A 25,147-nucleotide genomic window follows, 5' to 3' on the forward strand; every position below is an offset into this window, starting at 1 on the left:
TTATTTGTGTGAGTCCACAAAGGTTTATTTTTAATGAAAAAATACTGAAAAGTGTGCCACAGTGTCCATAGCTCCTTTTGAATAGTACAAAGATATGTCGTCTGAGGAATAAAGCCGTTTTTAACACTGTAGAAAATAAATGTGGTTCTTTAACGTATGTCTTCTTGACCCCAAACAAAAAAAAACAGAACAAAACAAAAAACAAAAAAGGGAGGAGAAAGGAACAGTAGAAAAAAGTACACGGACTGGAGTAAAACAAAGCGACAGTGAGTTGGAGGTAAAAATAAATTATAATTACAATATCTCAAAATATTTGCTTCATGCCTGCTTTCCAGTTGTAGTATCTGGGTGAGTGTTGTGTTGTTAGCACACGGTTTGTTTGAGTCTGTTGCTTTCCTAAGAGGAGGAATTCCAATGGACCCAGGAAGAGCAGACTTTGGTCAGAAAGGTGAGACCCATTGGCCGTTTAGGTCCCGCCGCAAAGGACACAGAACGTGGCCATTTTAGGTGTGTGGGAATTTTTCTTAAAACGAAAACAAATTCCGTTGAGGAGGACTAATCTCTGCACTTGGAAAAAAAATTAACTCGGTTAAACAGTAGTTGTGGTTAATCTGTAACGGTGCCAACCCTACCGTGGGTGCTGAAACAACCGCCTCTGCTCTGTTCGTCCGCAGCTGATAGAGCGGGAACCGAGAGCCGTTCTTTCAAGAAGGCCTCAACTGGCAGAGGACTGGAAACGCGCCTCGAAGAGCAAACAATCTCGGAAGGAAGAGATCCAGACATGCATTTAAACCTGAAACCACCGTGCCTCGGAAACAGACCGCTCTGTGCCACTGGCCAAGTGTCATCCTTCCCTCCCTCCCCCCTCCCCCCAACCCCCCAAGCTAAAATCAAACAGAGTCTAAGTGGGGCTTGATGCCATCCTCCTCTTGCTCCTGCTTGTACATGAAGGTGAGCAGGAAGAGGGCAATGTCCATAGAAGACCAGTAAGCAGTGTGCGAGGTGACGGCAGACCAGTACCGGCTCTCCACCAGGCCTTCCCTGAGCTCAAAGTCAATCCTGTGCTCTAGCTCCACTGCAGAGGGAAGAGAGAAAGAGAGATCAGCATCCAAGGCTTTGCAAATGAAAGATATCCTTCCCACCTAGAAAACCTGTGGCCTTCTTTTGGGTTTTTTGTGTGTCTTATAAACAGAAAACATCATTATATTGTCAAAGGCATTCACTAGGGTGTTGTGTGGTGTCCTAACTGTGTGGCCATGTTCTAGGAGCATTTTCTTCTGATGTTTTGCCTGCATCTGTGGTTGGCAGCTTCAGAGGATCTGATGGTAGTACTATCTATCCTAGGAAGATGCCAGCCACAGATGCAGGTGAAACATCAGGAGAAAATGCTGCTAGAACACGGCCATACAGCCCAGAAACCACACAACACCCCAGAAAATATCATCCCCAATAACAAAACCCATGGCCTTCTCTTGGCTTCTTTTGTACTTTTTCTTCTCTTTTTTTCAGGGAGAGACTTAGGTTATAAAGCTCAGAATTAGGTTCTTCCCCATTTGAGCCAGCCTGTGGTTCCCAATGTCTGTTGGGATAGCTATCTATTTCATGGCCTCATAAGGCAGCATATAAATGCATATAATGCATATAATGCGAACATGGGAAAGGGCCTTCTTGGTGGTTGCTCCCAAGCTCTGGAGCTCCCTTCTCAAAGAGTTTACTACCAGCTTCCTGGATATCTTTCTGAAAGCCAGTGAAAAAGACCTTTTGTTTTAACAGGCCTTTGAAGGCTGAATATTCAAGGAACACAGATCCTGCATATTTTTCTTTTTGGTGGCTTCATTTTTAATTGGTTTTTGACTGATTGGTGGGTTGACAGTTGTATGAGGCAAAAAATTACCTAAGTTTGTTTTAATCATTGTTAGCCACTGGGGGGGGGGGGGGGGAAGAGGCAGAATCATGGCATGTTTGGAATGTGTGAAATTACACCCTACTCCTCTTCATTTCAAGTGGTTCTCAATAGAAAGAAGTGGCTGGGCAGGTGAAAATAAGACGTGGTGTGTGAGAAGAGCAGCAGTTGCAAATAAAAAAAGCAAGAAGTTCACTATCTAGCTTGCAAAGGAGAGAGAGAGTTGTGGATTGTGACATGGCGGGTGGCTAGACTAGATTACTTTGGAGTCTCCTCCAACTAAGCTAAGATTCTATAGCATTCCTTTTTTTATAAAGCAGGCATGGGAAAATTTCAGCCCTCCAGATGTTTTGGACTTCAGTTCCCACAATTCCTAACAGCTGGTAGGCTGTTGGGAATGTGGGAGTTGAAGTCCACAACACTGGAGGAGGTCGTAAGTTTGTGGTCATTTGGAGACTATGGAAAAGTTAGTAAGTCATAAAGGCAAGAGTTACTAGGTCTTGGAAAGAGGGCAAAGACAATGGCTAAATGAACTGCAACTAAAGTCTACCATTCTGCTTTGATTCCTCCCCTTTACATGCATTTTGGAAGCCAACTGGGTCTGCCTGAAGATATGTGGATTTTCTGAAGCTGCTTTGGGTCTCCACTCTGGGAGAAAGGCAGCATACAAATGCATCAAATAGGCAAGAAAATAACTTTCTTAGAGGCACACATTATTTTTTTATCCAAAAGGCCTTCCATATATCTCAGAAATATATTCTCACTCATTCCCCCAACTGCTTCAAACCAAGCATTCCCTTTCCGAATGGATTAATAAAGTTGGGATTAATAAAGACAGGTTCCTGTTTTCTTAAGACTCCCAACATCCTGTTTTCATCCAAATAGGGTCAAATAAATGCAACTGAGTAAAGTCCAGTGAACATTTGGACCTCAGGCCTCCACCACTACACAAATGAGGCATTTTACTCTCATCAGGCCATCACTGCTGTTCAGAAAAGAGGGTTTCATGGCTGGAATGACATTTAAATGACTTTGGGGGTAGCAAATGGAGTCAAGAGAGACTTCAATGGTAATTTAGTCCAACCTGCTGCCAATGCAGTCATTTATGGTTGAAGTATTTCTGAGGTGGGTATCCAAACTATGTTGAAAGACTGAAACTTTTTTCAGAGTGAAAGGTAAAGCCAAGACTGGCAGTGTGGAGGTTGCCAGATCATTGAACAGCTTGCTTGCTTACATGTTGGGTCCAGGAAGCCGGAGCTGCTGTGGGGGAATGTCTGCGTCCCAATTGTTGCTTGGTTCACGACGGACTTCTTCTCCTCTACTTCGGTCCCTTCTTTGCCTGGTTCCAGTCCCGGCGCAGCGGGAGCAGTGGCGCGCCCAAATCTCGAGAAGAGCATCCCTCCGAGACCTTTCCCAATGCTGGCAGCACCTGCATACGGGAAGCACAACACAAGAGGAATTGCAGTTCTGCAAGTGGAAACAGCTTGAAGAAACTTCATGTGAGGATCTATGCACAAATGGAGCTAAAAATCAAACTCCCATTGCTTCTGAAACTGCAAACCCTTTTCCTTCCTTGATGGTCCTGCCAGACTGTTTTTCTGCACCTATAGTAGGCATTACTCTTCTCCAGAAAAAGCCACCCCCGTTTTTTACTGTATCCCAAAATAAAACCAAAACAATAGGAGTCACCCTTTACTTTTATCATGAAACGCTGGTGCTGAGCTCTCAGTACAGGGCAGGTGAAAAATGGCCGTTGGACCTTCCCAGTTGGCTTTCTTCGATGCTGGCTGCCTTTGTTGCTTTGAATATTAACTCCAATGACTGTGCGGATGTTCTTCCATCTTTCCCCCACCCATTTCAGTATGAACAACATTACTGAATGACCTGATTAAATTACTTCTGTGATTTATAAATATCTGAAAATGGCAAGAACCCTTCACTTTTGACAAATGTAAAAATCAACGCGGCCTTTTTTCTGACTCTGGTGCCCTCCTGTGGACGGAGTTGGAGCCACAAACTACAGCTGGAAAACTTTTAAACCTACAGGCACCAGTGGGTATCTTTCCAGACTCTCACTTAAAATGAAAGCACTGAATATATCCCTATTAAAGCCTTTGGGTTTGAATCTTGTTACTTCTTAAAAGTGTATATGTACAAGGTTTTCTTTGTTTTAGGCTTTTCTGCTGTTTTGTTTATATAATACCCTTTCATCCCATTTTAAATTACTCCATTGTGTTTTTTAATCTGGAATTGTTTGATTTTGTTTCAGTAGTATGCCACCCTGAGAACCCGCAGGTTGTACTGCCAGAGGCTGAATGTTCATGCGGTCAGCAGGTGACCGGTGCATGTGTTTCCTCAAGCGGTCATCTGTGAACCCACACACAGGAGGTAGTCTGAGCCTCTGCAACCATTTTTGGCAGAAGCCTTGCCAATTCTCAATTGCATTGTGGAAACACAATAAGAACAAACAAGGAAGAGATACTGGGGAGGATGTGGGAGTTTACAGACGACTAACAGGTGAGCAACCTCTTTGGTCTATGATTTTCATTTGTTATTGTGTGCCTTTAAGTTGTTTCTGACTTATGCTGACCCCAATCATGGGGTTTTACTGGCAAGAACTGCTTCCTCTGAGGCTGAGAGAGTGGGACTGGCTCAAAGTAACTTAGTGTATTTCCATGTCCAAGCAGGGATTTGAACTCTGATTCCAATCACAGACCAGAACGTAAACCAGATGCTGTCTTACATATAATTAGTTAAAGAAGGATCTATAATTTACAATGCAGATGATAATGCTGCAGTGGAACAGACATTTTGGCTATTAGCATCAGGAATTTGCCCTATGGAGTCAAGACGTAAAATGTCTGAAGGAAAACAACTGCCCTGAGTACCTACGGGGAGATAGGGTGGGATATAAATAAAGTTTATTATTAAGTTTATTATTTTCCTCCCATGTCTTGTGAAGATTCTCAACTTTCTAGGAAGTTGGTGGAATCGAGGAAAGGTTCTAGGACAGTCTGGCCATATCAAGTAAAGATGGCAACATGGGGATTGTTACAGGCGGAACCGACCTAATATGTAGTTTTTACTGGACAGGGGCAATGAGGTCCTCCTAAAGCGGTGACCAAATGTAGCAACTGTTCAGAATATAAATGACCGTCTTCTAGAGAAGGCTATGACTGCCAAGCAAAGGATCTGGGTGAAGATGAAGAAGGCAGGACGGAAGAGGACAATGAGGATATGGATTCATGGTTGCCATCATTTGAACCAGAGTCTTTGACTGAAGAGCACTTTGACTGAGGCAGAGGGAGAAAGAATGGTAGATGACACAAGAGAGCCATGAAACACAGCGTACAGCCTTGGAATTCAGCCTCACAAGGCTGCTCTGAAAACAAAAAGCATTCTCCACTCTCAGAGGAAGTGCAGGACAGAAAAAGAATACATTGCTATTAGGTTATGTATTGCTATGCCATACTGTGACAACACCAATTGTGGGTAGTCTTGCAATTATTCCAAGAGGAAAAGGGTAACATCTGAATCCAAGAGGAAAGAGAGTGCTTGGAAGGCAACTAACAAGTAAAGTGGGATCCACCTGTTTGATGCTCCTCTTCCAAAGAACTAAAGGTGACATACATGGCCAACCACCCACTCCGCCCGCAACTCTCCTCTCCCTGGGAAGGAGATGAACTTAAAACATGGTTGATCCCAGGTGACCCTATTTCATGGCTGCAGGATTTCCCCCCCTCTGAGGTGATACAAGTCGTAGTACCCACAAGCAAATGCTATGTGACTCTCCCCTCTTGGTCACAGGCCTGTGAATGTGGTGGTTCCATAAATCCTGGTGCGGCCTAGACTTATAGTGGTCATGCTGGAACCAGAAGAGGAAGAACTGGGATCAGCATAGTCCAATGGTATCAAGAAAACGTTGACTGGTACCAAGCAGAGCAACAGCTGGGCTTAAATGCAGTCAGGGCAATTTACCTTTAATGTAAGCCCACTAAAACACCACTAAAAGGAAACGAACAGTCCAGGATTCTGGACGTCCACTAATCAGACTAAAGGCGTGAATACAGGCAGGCAAGTTGCTTTGGGCACTAACTGTACTTGGCACTGAACATCCTTTTTACTAAGGAAAAATTCTACTCATCATCATCAGCATTTTGCCCCTCCAACTCCATTATTGGGGGCTTGGAAAGGATAATCTTTGTAGACAACTTTTATCTGTTTTACCAATGTCTTTACACTTCTAAGAAATGTCAGAAGGAGTTGAGGGAAATGCTTTGCCTTTGAACAGAATTAAAACCTCTCTGTATGTGTTGTTCCTGGTTTGTCTGGTTCCTGTGCTCTTAGAATTCACCACAATTCTTGCTTTCCTGATCCACATTTCCAAGACTTTAGGACCTTTGCTGGTATGGATATGTTGAAGTCACTGGCTGTGCTGAAACCTTACTCAACCCAATCCAGAATTTTGGCCTGTTTGCTGTTGTTTACTTCACTTTTATGCAATGATAAAAATGTTTTGCCCCTTTATAGTACTGAATATGTTGTGTACATAAAGTGGCAACAACACCAATTAAGTTCTTCTCAGTTCCAAGTAGTAATGCACGGACATGTGGAAAAGACAAAGGAAGGGGTTGAGTGAATATTTGGAAGCCATGACCTCTGAGGGGTGGCTCAGGGAGGTGTGAATGTTTAGCCTGGAGAAGAAGATATGGCGGAGAAGGAACATAAGGGCCTCCTTGGGTTTAAAATTTGAAAGGAGGCTATACTGAAGAAGGAGATAGCTTGTTTTCTGCTGCTCCAGAGACTTAACACTGGATCCAAATTCCAGGGAAAGAAATTCCATCAGAATATGATAAAAAAAAACCCCTCCTGATGCTCAGAGCTGCTTTTACAGTTGACTATGCTGCTGCCTGGGAGTTGGGTGGAGTCTCATTCTCTGGAGAATTTAAAACAGGAATTGGATGGCTATCTGAAGGGAGTGCTTGGATTGTGTTGTCTTGCATGGAAGAAGGGGATTGGGCTAGAAGGCCCTTGGGGTCTCTTCCAACATGATTTTGAAAGACACACATTTAATTTATTCTGCTGTGTTCAGTAGCATTTCCCCATGAAACAGCTATGTGCCAGTGTGAATTGGAGACTAACCTGCCTAGATAGAATAATAGAGTTGGAAGAAAACATAAGGGCCATCCAATCTAACCCTCTGCTATATACCCGTATTTATGCAAATCAAATGCGCCATCGAATCTAATGTGCACCTCAATTTTCAAAACCCCGAAACCAAAAAAAGTATTTGCTGCTGAATGTAATGTGCAGCAGCAAAAAGTGCACTCTTTGTAATTTGGCAAAAAAAAGTGTGCCTTACAGTGCCTGCCTGCTTAGGATTGCTTCTTAAAAAACAAAAGTGTTAGAACACCAAAGCTCTCAGTGATGGAAAAGAAAACCTTGAGGTCATCTATTCTGTAGAATGAATTCATTTTAATTGCCTGGCACAATGCTATGGAGTCCGGAGGCTGTAGCTTGGATCATGGGGGCTGCCGAAGGATGCTGATGCCTCACCAAACTACAAATCCTAGCATTGCATAGCACTGAGCCATGGCAGTAAAATTAGCATGATGACCGTATTACGCAAATGTAATGCGTACCTTAATTTTGGGAAGGTCATTTAGCCAAAAAATGTGAGCATTAGATTAAGTGAAATACAGTACAACGAGAACACTCCTGACAGACGTAGACACCAGATGTGGCATGCTGCAAAGGCTAGAACAGCCTTTATGTACATATATTTTCAGAGAATGCGCACACACGCATATAACTGGAGAGAGAGCTCAACTAGTAATAGAGATAGGATAGCCACACATAAAAACAAGCTGTCAAGGTTTCAAATATAGTTACCCATTATACTTGCTTTGCCTATGTTTGTAATGGACTCCCCATAGTGCCGCCGTGCCATGACGGGGGATGTTGTGGGGCTGGGTAAAGTCGGGAGAGGTTCACTCTCTGGGGCTGAGGTAGAATCTTTTGCCGGGTTGAGGAAACTTGGCTTCATGTGTTCATAAGGTAGAGGGTTCGTGGTGTTGTACCAGTGGATCTGGACAGGAGAAATGTTGCTATAATGCTTCAGAATTAAAGGTTCTAGTCTATAGGCCTGCAAGTAAAAAGACCAGGAAAATGTCTTAGGTAATAAGGAAAAAATAATTTATTTCATGTTACCTATTCCTTCTCTTTAGACAGATACTTACACTCCCATTTTGAAGATAGGAAACATTCCCTATACCAATAGCTCAGGTTTTGATATCCTGAAGACACCAAGAGCCCACTGGACTTAAGGTTTTCAGCATGACATGAAACAAGTGACATGTTCAACACAGACAAGGAACCCCAGTGGTCATATAATCCTTGCTTCCCAAACTCTTGCTGAAGTCAATGGACTCTAATCATGAGGAAGATGGACAAAGGAAATGTTTCTAGACAGATCTATATGTGGCATTTTAAAAATCACTACCTAATATTTGGAAAAATCCAAAGAAACTTTGCTACAGAATTTCCTAATCATAAGTGCTAACTATTAAGGTATATGGGTAAGTTACAGTAGGATTGCTACCGGGTGTGCAGGTGTGTGTGTGTGTTAAGAGAAAAACACGCCTGAGTACAGGCTGCAATAATCAAGGCTGATCAGTTTGGCAGATTCCCAGAGGGGTATAACTTGGGAGAGTTTGTCCTTTACAAAGCTCCTGGCTGGCAGCAGTTACATTTCATGCTGGCCACTATCTCTACATCCAAGAAGCACTGGAAGGTTTATTTCTTTGATCTCTATGGACTATACAATATGTGAGTGCAATACAACTCAGAAGAAATGGTGACTGTACTGTTGATTATGTTTTGAAGTCACTGCTCTGAATACTCAAGAGTAAATTTCTGGGTTTTTTGCCTTCTTGTGTTGCTCATTTTTTGAACTGGCAAACTGTGCACTGTATTACTGGGTTACCCGCACTGAATAATCTGCAATACTAATGGTACTACATTTATTATTTTTGAAGTTTTTAAAACATAATTTTCCACCTTTGGAAAACATCAGAAATATCCAGTATTTGCCACATTATCCAACCAGTTTCCACACAGCTGGAAAAGGGTGGGGCAGGCGATCAAAACAAGGTCTTGGAAGAAAAATTAAGGCATGAAGAAACACACCTTCATTTCTAGAGCAGTCAGATTATTTTCACACTTGCTGTTCCTGAGCAAAGGAGACACATAATTTTGTCAGTATGCAGCTGGCTGTGTTAACTGGGTGGTACCATGCAATATAACCAAGAAATGCACGCACTCACAAAGATCATGGACAAGCAAACAAACAAAAATAGAAATGCACAGTACTCCTGCTACAATTTTGAAAATCCCAAAGGCAGCCTCCCACCTGGAACAGGATGGGAAGGCCAAATGTTGACCCTCACATCCCACTCACTGTCAATCACAGGAAGGAATGTGCTGTGAACTCTCCTACATATAGGTCCCTCTTCCTCCTAACAGGAGGCAGCTCTGCCATATGATGTGACATGCTCACACACTCCTGTCCACACAGGCAGTTTGGGTGACCTCCTCTGGCACATGGTCATTAACTACCTTCCTTGAGCTGTTATTTAGCCACACTCTCAAGCAAGGCCAGCACTGCAGATCTGAGTGTGCATGAGGTGGAAAATCCAAACACAAGGTGCCTCATAGAATCATAGAATCATAGAATAGTAGAGTTGGAAGAGACCACATGGGCCATCCAGTCCAACCCCCTGCTAAGAAGCAGGAAATCGCATTCAAAGCACCCCTGACAGATGGCCATCCAGCCTCTGCTTAAAAGCCTCCAAAGAAGGAGCCTCCACCACGGCCCGGGGGAGAGAGTTCCACTGTCGAACAGCCCTCACAGTGAGGAAGTTCTTCCTGATGTTCAGGTGGAATCTCCTTTCCTGTAGTTTGAAGCCATTGTTCCATGTCCTAGTCTGCAGGGCAGCAGAAAACAAGCTTGCTCCCTCCTCCCTATGACTTCCCTTCACGTATTTGTACATGGCTATCGTGTCTCCTCTCAGCCTTCTCTTCTGCAGGCTAAACATGCCCAGCTCTTTAAGCCGCTCCTCATAGGGCTTGTTCTCCAGACCCTTAATCATTTTAGTCGCCCTCCTCTGGACGCTTTCCAGCTTGTCAACATCTCCCTTCAACTGTGGTGCCCAAAATTGGACACAGTATTCCAGGTGTGGTCTGACCAAGGCAGAATAGAGGGGGAGCATAACTTCCCTGGATCTAGACGCTATTCCCCTATTGATGCAGGCCAGAATCAATAGGGGAATAGCGTCTAGATCCAGGGAAGTTATGCTCCCCCTCTATTCTGCCTCACCCAAAAGAAGGGGCTCAAGCCACTACAGGATTGTGGTATAAGGTCACAGATCATCTTCCACAACCTGTTATCTAGCAATAATCCCAAGTAGGGCCGGATCTGAGTGCCTATGCAAGCAAAGGCTCAATCCACTGTGACACTCCGCCTTGCAATCCTGGCCAAAATGAAAGGAAGTGGTTCTGAGGTGATCCCAGGCATGGGCAAACTTTGGCCCTCCAGGTGTTTTGTTCTTCAACTCCCACAATTCCTAACAGCCTACCGCCTACCTAACAGCCTATTTTCCTGCCTTCCACTCCGTTGCTGCCTCTTTTGCCCCAAGATAAGGCCAGTACTATCCGGGGAAGGTTGGTTACTTCACTAACACTTACCACTGGGTCTGTTGGATGAAAAATGTTTAGCAACCGGTTACAAATACTTCTGGGCAGTATGTGATCTTGACTTCCACTGTTCCCTGGGCGGATGCCGCGCAAGGCCAAAAACACTGCTAAGGGAGATCCCATGCAGAAAAAGTTTTCAACCTAAGGAGACATTTCGTTTGATATTAATACACAGTGAAAAGACAGATTTCTGACACTTGTTTGAGATACAATGGGTGAGAAAGTTTTGGTCCCACTTCAACACCTCGGAAACCCAAAGTGCCATAAAAGAATCACATTATACTTCCTTTGCTAATACTGGGAAATGGAAAGGGAAGGCTGGGGCTGACAGGGAGGACTCTTAAATTCCCCACAGCAACTGATTTATTGATTCATCAAATTTATATCCCATCTTTCTCCCAAGATGGGATTTAAGTTGGCTGAAGTGGAAACACTTGTGACTTCTATATAATAAGTTATTCCCTCTAGCTGGATTTCCATTATTTTTCTAATCACAAAGACCAGGAAGAAGGCAGAAAAATGCATTCTATAAAAATGTTATCATTCAAGTAAACATCCCCAGTAGCATCAATGTCAATTTAGTGAGAAAGCATTCTGGAAGGATACTCTCCTTAAACAGACCAATAAAAGTTGGCTATAAGAGAACACAGGCTGCATTAAAACAGGGGCTGGGTTGCTGTGAGTTTTCCAGTCTGTCTGGCCATGTTAGAGAAGCATTATCTCCTGATGTTTCATCCACATCTATGGCAGGCATCCTCAGAGGCTGTGAGGTCTGTTAGAAACTAGGCAAGTGGGGTTTATGTATCTGTGGAAGGTCCAAGATGGGAGAAAGAACTCTTGTCTGAGGCAAGTGTGAATGTTGCACCTTGATTAGCATTTAATAGCCTTGTAATTTCAAAGCCTGGCTGATTGCTGCCTGGAGGAATCCTTTGTTGAGAGGTGTTAACTGGCCTTGATTGATTCTTGTCTGAAATTGCCCTATTTTTGAGAGTTGTTCTTTATTTATTGACCTGATTTTAGAGTTTTTTTTAATACCAGTAGCCTTTTTATGGTTTCCTCCTTGCTTCTGGAACATGGCCATACAGCCTGGAAAACTCACAGCAACCCAGCGGTTCTTGTCATGAAAGCCTTTCACAACACATCAAACAAGGGTTCTTTGTCCATGAAACACTCTATCCTCCTAGCCAGATTTTTATTGCCAATCTCTTCTTTACCATTGTTTGTTAATACTTCCCCCCCTTTTCTTTGTAACTTGCTGGACTGTTTGTGCTAACTACATAAATATTGTAAACATCCGGCATATTATTGCCGCCTGTATAAAAGCTAAGAAAATGTTCAATAAAAATAAAAATGTTAACATTGTATGCATGTTAAAAACAAAGAGATGACACTACTTTGTTTCAAATTGTTTAAAATAAACCCAAACTACTAGGTAGATTAGGGTGCAAGCGAGGATAAAATTAAGTGATTTGGAGAGAAGAATTTCACAACAGAGTTATTCCCAGCTAGCTGTTTGTTCAATTGCAAAAATTCTGGTATACTGTACATACTGTGAATTTTTTAAAAGACAAATGAATGGGTTCTAGAAAAAAATCAGGCCTGAAGCCGCCAGAAGCCAAGATGACTGAACTGAGGATGCATACTTTGGATATTATAAGAAGATGGCACTCACTAGAAAAAATAATGCGTGGTATGGTAGAAGCATTAGGAAAAAGGAAGACTCAATTCCAGATGGAGAGGTTCAATCAGGGAAGGACCAACCCTGAGAAGCCCTGAACTGGATGAGGTTTATGTAACTGAAGTGAAGGCACAGCCTGGAAAAGAACTGGGATCTCATTCTCTACTATACTCAGCCATGAGTCAGAAAGGGCACTTCTATCATACCTTAAATTTTAAGGCAGGAGTCTTAGATATGGTGGAGGTCTTCAGTCCATGCAATCTCTCTTCTATTTCCCTCAATCTAAAAAAATAAAATTAAAAAGTACACATGCATGACAAATATCCCATTGGCTGTTTAAGAGCTCTGTACGTACGTTAGTGTAATATTCTAAAACAACTATTATTATTACAGCAGTCCCTCCACAGTTGAAGTGTTAGGGGCACAGGATCCTAGGTTTTTTTCATGTGACTTGAGAAACTGCAAGTCACTTCGGGTGAATTGGCTGTCTGCAAGGACATTGTCCAGGGGATGCCTGGATGTTTGATGTTTTACTATCCTGTGGGAGGCTTCTCTCATGTCCCCGCATGGGGTGCTCCCCAAATTTGAACCTGCAACCTTCAGGTCAGCAACCTAACCTTCAGGTAACAGTCCTGCCAGCAGAATGGTTCAATCCATTGCACAGGATCTTAGTGAAAGTGGTAAAACTGTGAGTATGAATACAAATAGCACATGCTGATTTTTTAACTTGAGGCATTTCTAGGTCCTCCAGCTTTCCAGCTGAATCAAGGTACAGGACCCTGAAATGCCTAGAGATAACATATTTTTTTAGTAAGTACAGTAGAGTCTCGCTTATCCAATGTAAAAGGGCCGGCAGAACGTTGGATAAGTGAATATGTTGGATAATAAGGAGAGATTAAGGAAAAGCCTATTAAACATTAAATTAGGTTATGATTTTACAAACTAAGCACCAAAACATCATGTTATACAACAAATTTGACAGAAAAAGTAGTTCAATACACAGTAATGCCATGTAGTAATTACTGTATTTATGAATTTAGCCCCAAAATATCATGATGTATTGAAAACATTGACTACAAAAATGCGTTGGATAATCCAGAATGTTGGATAAGCGAGTGTTGGATAAGTGAGACTCTACTGTAAGTAAACTTTTATTATGGTCAGTGACCAGCTCATATCAAGGATTTTTTTTACAGAGCACAGAGATGGGGAAAATAAAGTAAACTGCAAATAATGAAATCTGGGAATGCTTAACCTGCAAATGTGGAGAATGACATTATCATCACCATCATTATTTTTATACTCTGCCTTTTTCCAAAATGAGGATTCAAGGCAGCTTATACATTAATACCAAAACGTGTAAGATGGAATTCAACCATGTCTCACATTAAAAACAATTTTTTTTAAATATACACTTAAAAGTAATGAGGATAGGTTTTGGGGAGAAAATCACAATACAATAAAACAACACAGCACTTTCTTAAAAGTCCTTACAAAAAGAATAAAGTATTTGCCTACTGACAGAAGCAATGAAGGGTCCATTCTAGGCTTCATTGCCCAGAGCAGGCATGGGCACACTTTGGCCCTCCAGGTGTTTTGGACTCAAACTCCCAAAATTTCTAACAGCCTATCAGAGCAGAAGTCCAAAACACCTGGAGGGTCAAGGTTTGCTCATGCCTGGTGTATGCAGACACTGGGAAAGAGGAACTGTTGGGGAGTTTAAATTGCTCTCAAATTAAATCCTCAAGCCCACCCCCTGAAATTGTAAAAGACAACACAGGTACATAAGCTCAAGCTTGAACTTCAGGAAAAAATGCTCCAGCAAGTTCTGATTTCATACATATGTTTATGCACACTATATATTAAAAACCCTTTTACCGTTGTTTGGTTAAGTAGAACTCTTCTAGCAAATGCTGCTCCTCGTAGCTCATCCATGTATCCTCGAGGTCATCGTATTCCTTCTCAAGTAACTGTTCATAGAGTCTGACTGGATTCCACCCTGTCATGATGTCGTATGTGATGACACACCCCAGGGAATGTGACACGATGGACACTTTTCCTCCCTTTTCCGTGAACTCTGGATTCCGAGAACAGAAAAGGCTGTACAAACGGTTCAACTCCTGTTGAAGTCCTTTTACCAGCTGTTTCAAAAAATATGGAGGGATTGGGGGAGGGGGGAGTAGAGAGAAAGCACATTTTTGATATTTTGCATATCATTGAGGAGCTTGAGGACACGTGGATGAGCTACAAGCAGCAGCATATCATACATATTTATTTTTTATTCTTGATTATCCTTATAGACTTTTCAAAATAAAAAAGCCAACAGCTTTATCAATAAGATGCATGAAGTTGAACAACTCTTTTCCTTTCTCCTGCCTGAAAAAATGTTAATTTCTAGTAGTGAACTGGACAGCCTAGATTTCTTGTACCTTCCCCATTCATTTTTGGACTTTCACAGGAGAACTTCCTGACGGAAGGAGGCACTAAAGATATCCATGTTATGTGTGAGTGTGAAAAACAAGAGTTTTATCAGCAGAATTATATCATGCCTGATTCTTCAGTAGCATCTAGCTGAGGTGGCCTTTGCACCATCCTCTAAGAACTTGGCTATTTGTCCCTCTCCATTCCTCACTACTTCAGTTAGACTGGAGCAAACACTATAGTTCCTAAAGTGTAGTTTGGCATCAGATTTTTGGTATTTTAATTTAATTTGGGCCCCTGGTGGTGGCGCAGTGTGGTAAAGCGCTGAGCTGCTGAACTTGCAGACCAAAAGGTCCCAGGTTCAAATCCCGGGAGCGGAATGAGCGCCCGCTGTTAGCCCCAGCTCCTGCCAACCTAGCAGTTCGAAAACATGAAAATGTGAGTAGATCAATAGGTACCGCTCTGGCAGGAAGGTAACGGTGCTCCATGCAGTCATGCCGGCCACGTGACCTTGGAGGTGTCTATGGACAACGCCGGCTCTTTGGTTTAGAAATGGAGATGAGCACCAACCCCCAGAGTCGGTCACGACTGGACTTAAAAGTCAGGGAAAAACCTTTACCTTAATTTAATTTATAATCTGGCACATTTTGTTTATATGTACTGGTATATTTGCTTTATATTCTATTGTATTTTATCCAGATATTAGTTTACACTTGTATTGCATAGTTGTCAGGTCCCTGGCTGCAGAGCACCAATAACCTTACACAGAGGCCAGTCTCTATCTAATATCTTTATTAAAGAAATATATAAAATCAATAAAAACAAGTGAAGAATATAGTTCAGAAGCAGACCTTTCAGATGAGGTCAAATATAGTCCAGAAATGTATTGTCCAATATAAGATATTAGAGTTCAAAGTTTTAATCCACTTGACCGAAACACACACTTTGCCAAGCAATAGTGTGGGGAAATAACAGAGTCTTAGAGTCCAATGAAGCTTGACAACAAGGCTGGGAATAAACTTGATTCTTGGCTAGATCCGTGACTGGAGACAAGGCGAACATGAAGCATGAAACAGAGTCCGTGTTAAAACCGTGAGACAGGGCAAGGTTTGAAGCTTGATCCGGGAAGCAAGGAACTGGGATTACGAAGTCCACACACGATCTCTCTCCTCAAGCTGATCAATTGACTCCGCAAAGAATCCCTCGCGCCAAACACCTATATTGGGTCTCGTTTTCCCGCCAACAGAACTCTTTCCCTAGAGAACGAGAAGCGAAACCCAACTCCGTCCAGATCATAGAATCATAGAATAGTAGAGTTGGAAGAGACCACATGGGCCATCCAGTCCAACCCCCTGCTAAGAAGCAGGAAATCGCATTCAAAGCACCCCCGAGAGATGGCCATCCAGCCTCTGCTTAAAAGCCTCCAAAGAAGGAGCCTCCACCACGGCCCCGGGGAGAGAGTTCCACTGTCGAACAGCTCTCACAGTGAGGAAGTTCTTCCTGATGTTCAGGTGGAATCTCCTTTCCTGTAGTTTGAAGCCATTGTTCCGTGTCCTAGTCTGCAGGGCAGCAGAAAACAAGCTTGCTCCCTCCTCCCTATGACTTCACGTATTTGTACATGGCTATCATGTCTCCTCTCAGCCTTCTCTTCTGCAGGCTAAACATGCCCAGCTCTTTAAGCCGCTCCTCATAGGGCTTGTTCTCCAGACCCTTAATCATTTTAGTCGCCCTCCTCTGGACGCTTTCCAGCTTGTCAACATCTCCCTTCAACTGTGGTGCCCAAAATTGGACACAGTATTCCAGGTGTGGTCTGACCAAGGCAGAATAGAGGGGGAGCATAACTTCCCTGGATCTAGACGCTATTCCCCTATTGATGCAGGCCAGAATCCCATTGGCTTTTTTAGCTGTCGCATCACATTGTTGGCTCATGTTTAACTTGTTGTCCACAAGGACTCCAAGGTCTTTTTCGCACACACTGCTATCAAGCCAGGCGTCCCCCATTCTGTATCTTTGATTTCCATTTTTTCTGCCGAAGTGAAGTATCTTGCATTTGTCCCTGTTGAACTTCGTTTTGTTAGTTTTGGCCCATCTCTCTAGTCTGTCAAGATCGTTTTGAATTCTGCTCCTGTCTTCTGGAGTGTTAGCTATCCCTCCCAGTTTTGTGTCGTCTGCAAACTTGATGATCGTGCCTTCTAACCCTTCGTCTAAGTCGTTAATAAAGATGTTGAACAGAACCGGGCCCAGGACAGAGCCCTGCGGCACTCCACTTGTCACTTCTTTCCATGATGAAGATGACGCATTGGTGAGCACCCTTTGGGTTCGTTCGCTTAGCCAATTACAGATCCACCTAACCGTAGTTTTGTCTAGCCCACATTTTACTAGTTTGTTTGCCAGAAGGTCGTGGGGGACTTTGTCGAAGGCCTTACTGAAATCCAGGTACGCTACATCCACGGCATTCCCTGTATCGACCCAACTCGTAACTCTATCGAAAAAAGAGATCAGATTAGTCTGGCATGACTTGTTTTTGGTAAATCCGTGTTGACTATTAGCAATGACCGCATATGTTTCTAAGTGTTCGCAGACCACTTCCTTAATGATCTTTTCCAGAATTTTGCCTGGTATTGATGTGAGGCTGACCGGACGGTAATTGTTTGGGTCATTCTTTTTTCCCTTCTTGAAGATAGGGACCACATTCGCCCTCCTCCAATCTGCTGGGACTTCTCCCGTTCTCCAAGAACTCTCGAAGATAATTGCCAGTGGTTCTGAAACAACTTCCGCTAGTTCCTTCAGTACTCTTGGATGTAGCTGGATGACTCCTTAGGAGTCATCCATTCTAAGGAGATGCATGACTCCTTAGAATTTCCCAAGGGAAGCAGACCTAATCAGCCATTTGTTTGGCAGCGATTCTTAGACTTCTCCGATTAGCCTCCCTGACTCCCCTTTCTCTAGAATAAATTTCCTTCCTGGGAAACGGAGGGGAGTTCTGCCCAAGGCTTGTTTGGCTGAATTCTTGTGGGCAAACATCAACATCCTGCAGGTGAAGAGACTCCAGTTCTTGTTGAACCGGCGAAAACCCCATGTTTTCATCTTCATCTGCCACAATAGTACTAGGAACAGGACTACAAGGCCTATGAGTCATCACACTATCCCCGCCCCCAAGGCCCCCCTCAAACAGGGCCCCTCTCCTCGATTCGCGGGGCCGCGGCTTGGTAGGGTAGGCCTGATGGAAGCGGCGGACTAAGTCGGGGGCATGGACTGTGGAAGCATCTTCCCAGGAGCGTTCTTCGGGGCCAAAACCCACCCAGTCAATGAGATACTGAAGGCGGCAGCGATGGAAGCGAGAATCCAAAATGTCCTGAACCTCGAACTCCTCCTCTCCGTCCACTAGAACAGGGGCAGGGGGCGGCCGACTCGCGTCGGGGCGTACACCATCCGCCGGAAGGAGCAGGGAACGGTGGAACACGGGATGAATGTGCATGGAGCGTGGAAGTTGGAGTTTGAAAGTCACGGGGTTAAGTTGCGCCACCACTGGGTAGGGACCAATGAAACGGGCATCTAGCTTCCGGCAGGGACGGTGGGAGGGCAAAAAGCGAGTGGACAACAGAACCCGATCTCCTACCTTGATCTCGGGGCCCGGCTGGCGATGGCTGTCAGCGTGGCGTTTGTAGTCCTCCTTGGCTTGATCCAGTTGTTGGTGTAAAAGTTCTTGTACTGCTGTGAGTTCCTGCAGCCAGTCCTCCGCTGCAGGGACTTCTGAGGTTTCAATGACAGAAGGAAAGAAACGTGGATGGAAACTGTAGTTTGCAAAGAACGGGGTTTCTTTAGTTGAAGCCTGGACACCACTGTTGTATGCAAACTCTGACAGAGGTAATAGGGAAGCCCAATTGTCCTGTTGGTAGTTTACATAACAGCGAAGGTATTGTTCCAAAGTGGCGTTGGTGCGCTCAGTTTGCCTATCCGTTTGGGGATGGTGAGCTGAAGATAAACGAGAGTCTATGCCCAATAGTTTTTGTAGTGCTTTCCAGAAACGAGAGGTGAATTGAGATCCACGGTCAGTGACTAAACTCTTGGGCAATCCATGTAGTCGGAAAACATGTTGAAGGAATAAATCTGCAGTCTCTTTGGCCGTGGGGAGACCATCGCAGGGGATGAAATGGGCCAACTTGGTAAAAAGGTCCACCACTACTAGAATCGTGGTGAATCCAAGGGAGGGTGGTAAGTCAGTGATAAAATCCGCGGAAATTATCTCCCATGGGCGAGAAGGAGTGGGAAGGGGATGCAGTAGCCCTGACGGCTTCTCCCTTCGTGTCTTGGAACGCTGGCATACAGGACAGGTATTGACATATTTCTCCACATCCTTGCGGATCTTGGGCCACCAGAAATCTCATAGGATCAAGTGCATGGTTTTAAATAGCCCAAAATGTCCTGCTGGCTTGCTGTCATGACACAGATGAAGTGCTTTTTCTCTGCTGGGACCTGGAGGAATGTAAACATGATTCCTGTAGCATAGTAGCCCATCCTTAAGTGAGAATGGGAAACGTAGTCCTTGGCGAATCTGTTCTTGAGCCCAGGCATCTGTCTGTTGACTGGCTCTAATTTCTTGAGTGCAAAGGGATTCTGGGTTAGAGGGAGTTGGTTCAATTGGAGTGGATTTGGTGTTTCCTACTGTGAGCGTGGCAAAGTTTTCAGGTTGCAGCAATCGAGATTCTGAGGTCTCTCAAGAGTCCCTGGGGGATCCACCTTAGAGATTTCTTCCTGCATCTCGATGTTGAGGCCCTCGCGAAACTGTCCTCTGAGGGCTATATCGTTCCAGCCGGTGTTCTGAGCCAGCACCCGGAACTCGGCTATGTACCGGGACAACGGCCTGTCCCCTTGGAAGAGGCGCCGGAGTTTATGGCCGGCCGGCTGCCTCCTCGTCCTCGATCCCCCAGGTCTTTCTAAGGTGGTTCAAGAAATTTTGCGCGGTGCTTAGGTGCATGGAGCCCGCATCATATAGCGCCGTCGCCCAAGTGGCCGCAGGCCCATCTAGGAGACTGAAGATCCACGCCACTTTGACATCTTCTTGAGGAAACTCGGCTTGGCGGGCTTCTAAGTACGCCTGGCACTGGCGACGGAAAACATGAGGCTTCTCCAGAAAACTTGGTTGGTAGCGCTAGGGCAGGGAGACGGGCTCCGCGTTCCTTCAAACTACATTATATGGCAGAGTAGATGAGGGTCCCTGTCTCTTTCACACCACCTCAGGAATGGTTTAAAGACAGCCAGGAATCAGCATGCCAGTGTTCGTATTTGAGGTTAGTACTGGCAAGCAGCAGTCATTTTTCTTCCAAAGCTTTTCTCGTTCGTTGTTCAGAAGCAGACCTTAGGTTGTTTGGTGCTTAAGGTGGCGGAGTCAAACTGTCAGGTCCCTGGCTGCAGAGCACCAATAACCTTACACAGAGGCCAGTCTCTATCTAATATCTTTATTAAAGAAATATATAAAATCAATAAAAACAAGTGAAGAATATAGTTCAGAAGCAGACCTTTCAGATGAGGTCAAATATAGTCCAGAAATGTATTGTCCAATATAAGATATTAGAGTTCAAAGTTTTAATCCACTTGACCGAAACACACACTTTGCCAAGCAATAGTGTGGGGAAATAACAGAGTCTTAGAGTCCAATGAAGCTTGACAACAAGGCTGGGAATAAACTTGATTCTTGGCTAGATCCGTGACTGGAGAAAAGGCGAACATGAAGCATGAAACAGAGTCCGTGTTAAAACCGTGAGACAGGGCAAGGTTTAAAGCTTGATCCGGGAAGCAAGGAACTGGGATTACGAAGTCCACACACGACCTCTCTCCTCAAGCTGATCAATTGACTCCGCAAAGAATCCCTCTCGCCAAACACCTATATTGGGTCTCGTTTTCCCGCCAACAGAACTCTTTCCCTAGAGAACAAGAAGCGAAACCCAACTCCGTCCAGATGCATGACTCCTTAGAATTTCCCAAGGGAAGCAGACCTAATCAGCCATTTGTTTGGCAGCGATTCTTAGACTTCTCCGATTAGCCTCCCTGACTCCCCTTTCTCTAGAATAAATTTCCTTCCTGGGAAACGGAGGGGAGTTCTGCCCAAGGCTTGTTTGGCTGAATTCTTGTGGGCAAACATCAACATCCTGCAGGTGAAGAGACCCCAGTTCTTGTTGAACCGGCGAAAACCCCATGTTTTCATCTTCATCTGCCACAATAGTACTAGGAACAGGACTACAAGGCCCATGAGTCATCACAATAGTCGTCTGTTTTATTATTTTTTCCTTCCCTCCCTGCGTATATACATATATACAGTAGAGTCTTACTTATCCAACACTCCCTTATCCAACACTTTTTTGTAGTCAATGTTTTCAATACATCGTGATATTTTGGTGCCAAGTTCGTAAATACAGTAATTTCTACATAGCATTTACTGTGTATTGAACAACTTTTTCGGTCAAATTTGTGGTATAACATTATGTTTTGGTGCTTAATTTGTAAAAGCATAACCTAATTTGTTTAATAGGCTTTTCCTTAATCCCTTCTTATTATCCAACATATTCGCTTATCCAATGTTCTGCCGGCCCGTTTATGTTGGATAAGTAAGACTCTACTGTACATATAATAGATTGTACATCTTTGGCAGCACCCACTATTTTTAGTTGTTTTACTTGTACCGTGTCATGTACACTGGTGCTGCTTTATAAATAAACAATGATGCTGATAATAATAATCTGGCACAGAAATAGAGGGGGCAGCATACTGTCTCGCCCAGCGGGTGGCAGCAGGATGAGCCGCAGCCTCATCCTTCCTTATGCATTTCTTTGCTGCAACCAACAATTGCTTCTCAGTTGGAGGAATATAAAACACTGCGATCTCATGATCTGCAAAGTGCTCCTTGGCCCACTTTCTTGACCCCTGCGTTGGCTCCATTAAGCAACGTTTTAAAATACTTCAGCATCAGCAGAATAGCAGTTGTAAATGTCCTGAAACCTCTGGGAATTTTGCATAATGTAAATGGATTTTCTTAGGATGCCTCAAGTTATGTGAGGCTGTTGGGTTGCAAAATCAAGATAAGTTTTTTTTCTAATGACTTTTTGAAGCTGTTTCTTGTGGTTTTGAATTCTAGAGTCTGTCTATATTTTGTGAATTCAATACAATAGAATAATTTTGTAGTCATTGTACATCATACAATGAAATTAAACACAATTCACAATAACATTATATATGTACAAATTACAAAACCCAAAACAGAGTGAGAGACTGGGGGCATCAGGGGCAGCTAAGCATGAAAGGTCTGCATCAGGGTCTGTCTCTATGAGTCACAAAAGCTAGGAACAGAAAAGGTGCTCGGGTTTTGTGAGCTGGCTTCACATAGGAAACAGAATTCAGATTTGAGAGGCCTTTGGTCTGATCCAGCTTCAGAGCTCTTTTGTTCTGAAACACATTTTCATTTTGCAACTATTTCACATCGTTCTGAGTTCTCTGCCACTCAGCTTCATGGATGGCCATGGTACTGATATTATGAGGTAGAAAAAAGAACTACATATTCTTTGTTCACACCACACATCATTTTATATGCCTCTTCTATTCCTCATTTGCCTATTTTCCCTAAGCTTAACAAGTTCCTAATGGGTAATCTTTGTTCACAGAGATGTGAAAGCCTTTAATTATTTTTGCTTCCCTGTTCCAGACGAAGAACAAGCCTTTTGATATGCAGTAAGTAAGCTAAAGACCAGGTTTTATCTGATCTTGGAAGTGAGGTGGTGTCCACTTTTGTTAGTACTTGGATGGGATACTGCCAAAAAATCCCCAGGTATTATATGCTATATTTCAATGGAACGAACTGACAAAAACACTTCTGAGGATTCCTTGCTTAGAAAAACTCTATGCAGTTTATGGAGTCACAGTAAGTGGTCCACCGCAAAAGACAATAACTCTAGGTGAAGTGGAGGGCAGCAGGACAAGAAAGAAGACTGCATTATAGAGACACCCAATCAAGGAAGCCACAGTGCCTGAAGACTGCAAAACCTGAGTGGGGCTATCTTAGGGGTCTTTCACTCATAGGTTCCCCACTTAAGGTGAAGTTGACTTGATGGCAATGAACAGCAACAGCAGCCATGGCTTGCACATCCATCATTCAAACAACTGCAGCATCATGTGTAAAGTGGTCCTACCTCTATCAACAAAGCTATTCACTTATTTTAAAAGCATAGAAATTAAAAACTTTTACAGTCTGTCCTTTGTGTCATTTTCAGACACACTTCTATTCCAGTCTTCCATCTTAGCATCTAAAGGAAGAATAGGCAACTGTAGCTTTATAGGTGTTTTGACTTATCAATCCTTGCTACCAGTCAGTTGTGAGAAGTGATGGGAGCTGCAGTTCTTTCTATATCTGGAGGGCCACAGATTGATCTCTTTGCTGTTAACTATCCCATATGTTGTCGAAGGCTTTCATGGCCAGGATCACAGGGTTTCTCCATACCTCACAACCTCTGAGGATGCCTGCCATAGATGTGGGCGAAGCGTCAGGAGAGAATACTTCTGGAACATGGCCATACAGCCCAGAAAACATGCAACAACCCAACTATCCCATACTTGAAGGATATGGAACATCTGATTCCACTTTTAGTGATGATGGGATCCAATAAATAGTTTGCACCTTGCAATCAAAAGTGTATACAGGACCAACTAGGTTTTGCTTCTTTCCTATGCAAGAGAATTGAAGACCAATTCCTGCTTCAAGATTTAGAAACATTACTATGTTTAAATAAGGACACCCAGTCTGGACATACTTGAAACACACTTAAGGACTCTTACATACCTCATCTCTGTAGAGTGGGCTTGTGTAATACATTATGTCCATTGCACTGCTGTTAAGCATATCTCTTAAGCCACGGACTTTATCTGGAGTAATAGAGTCAACAGTATCTAAGGTAAAGACAGGAGATGCAGGTGTTTGACTGAGGTGTGATAAAACTTTAGAACGTGCTTAAAACCAACAGTTCAAGATATCATGGGTACATAATCTTAGGAACAAACCACTTTGGGATCAAAGAAATCTCACAAGTGCTGAGATAAAAAGTCAAACAAGTTATTTATTGCCCGTTCGTCCCCACCACTCCAAGTGGTTTTTAAATTACCATAGAGGAAAACTCCAATGATCTGCTTAGGAAAAAGGTCAGCAACAAAAGAGCATCTATTCTAAAAGCCAGGCAGACAACCTGCCCACTGCTACCAATCTTTCCCTCTTATTTTCAGTCTGTTAGGTGTTGGATGTTTAGAGTGATGGACAGCACTAACAGACCCCATGCAAACTGAGAAAAGAACCCAGAAAATGACCAGGAAGCCTTTGCAATACACAGAGGCCCACTGGCAGGTGACATGGAAAAGTCACTTGAAAGAAGGAAGTCTAAAATCTACCGTCAGATATTTGATGAAGATCACTATTTTCCAAACAGAAGCATTGTTGATCTGGTAGCTCAAATAAATGTCTTCAACCAAAAAAGTACCTCCATCAAGTGCAAGTTTGGATCGCCATTCAACTGGAAGGAACTCAACGTGCGTTGCATGGTTGGAAAAATATTTGTCTTCTATTTTCCTTGCAGTATCTCGCATCCTAGAAAATGGGAGACAAGAGCAAACATTTATTTGAATAAATTATCTCTGTGCTTTCTAATTATTGAGACCATTTTAGAAGTAATGACACCACAAAGAAAACTCAATGATTGAGCAGAGTTTTCCCCCTTGTTGTTCTGTGCCTTCATTTTTTTTCTAATTTATGGCAACCCGAAGGTGACCTTATAACATTTTTTTTCTTCGCAAGATTTGCTCAGAAGTAGTTTACCATAGCCTTCCTCTGAGGCTGGATCTGTATGACTTGGCCAAGGTCACCTAGTAGGTTTCATGGCCAAGTGGAAATTTGAATCCTGATTTCCAGAACTGTAGTCCTACACTCAAACGGCTAACTATGCTGGTGCTCTTGGGTCTTCCACATTCCCCCTTCTTCGTTGCATCATGTTCCCCTGGTGCCAATGAGCATTCTTTCCATGACTAGTTTGTTACAAGCAGGTGTAGCCTATAACATGTTCATGAGAAAAGCCAATAGGCATTGCACACAAGGGCACTGAAGATACGTTGATTTTGCAACTCTTTCTAATTGAGCAGGACACAGGGTAGAGGGCACAATGTCTGCACTGCATTCCAGATTAAGAGACAGCACAGTATAGCAGTTTGAGGTTTGGACTGGACTCCAGGAGAACAGATTTTAAATCCCTCTTTGGCCACACTAACCCACTTGAGGAATTCATACCCTTTAAGCATTAGAGGAAGGTAATGGCAAACTTCCTTGGAACAAGTCTTATAAATAAATCACAGGACAGGGTTGC

At 43.4% G+C, this 25,147-nt stretch overlaps 1 protein-coding gene across 3 annotated transcripts in view; it reads right to left on the reverse strand.

Moving 5' to 3' along the window:
* Window positions 1-25,147, reverse strand: part of ddhd1 (DDHD domain containing 1) — a 56,555-nt gene continuing 31,408 nt past the window's right edge. For 2 of the 3 annotated variants that reach the window (XM_062968688.1, XM_062968689.1), the window contains 8 exons: window positions 24,272-24,378; window positions 23,584-23,690; window positions 14,214-14,476; window positions 12,542-12,617; window positions 10,649-10,798; window positions 7,796-8,048; window positions 3,138-3,332; window positions 1-1,075 (listed from right to left, as the gene is read on the reverse strand). In XM_062968688.1, the coding sequence (XP_062824758.1) occupies window positions 891-1,075; window positions 3,138-3,332; window positions 7,796-8,048; window positions 10,649-10,798; window positions 12,542-12,617; window positions 14,214-14,476; window positions 23,584-23,690; window positions 24,272-24,378 (1,336 nt within the window). In that variant the 3' untranslated portion in view covers window positions 1-890. The remainder of the gene's footprint in view (window positions 1,076-3,137; window positions 3,333-7,795; window positions 8,049-10,648; window positions 10,799-12,541; window positions 12,618-14,213; window positions 14,477-23,583; window positions 23,691-24,271; window positions 24,379-25,147) is intronic. The other variant, XR_010002251.1, reaches the window with a different exon arrangement.

Source organism: Anolis carolinensis, chromosome 1, assembly GCF_035594765.1.
Source record: "Anolis carolinensis isolate JA03-04 chromosome 1, rAnoCar3.1.pri, whole genome shotgun sequence".
Classification (NCBI taxonomy): domain Eukaryota; kingdom Metazoa; phylum Chordata; class Lepidosauria; order Squamata; family Dactyloidae; genus Anolis; species Anolis carolinensis.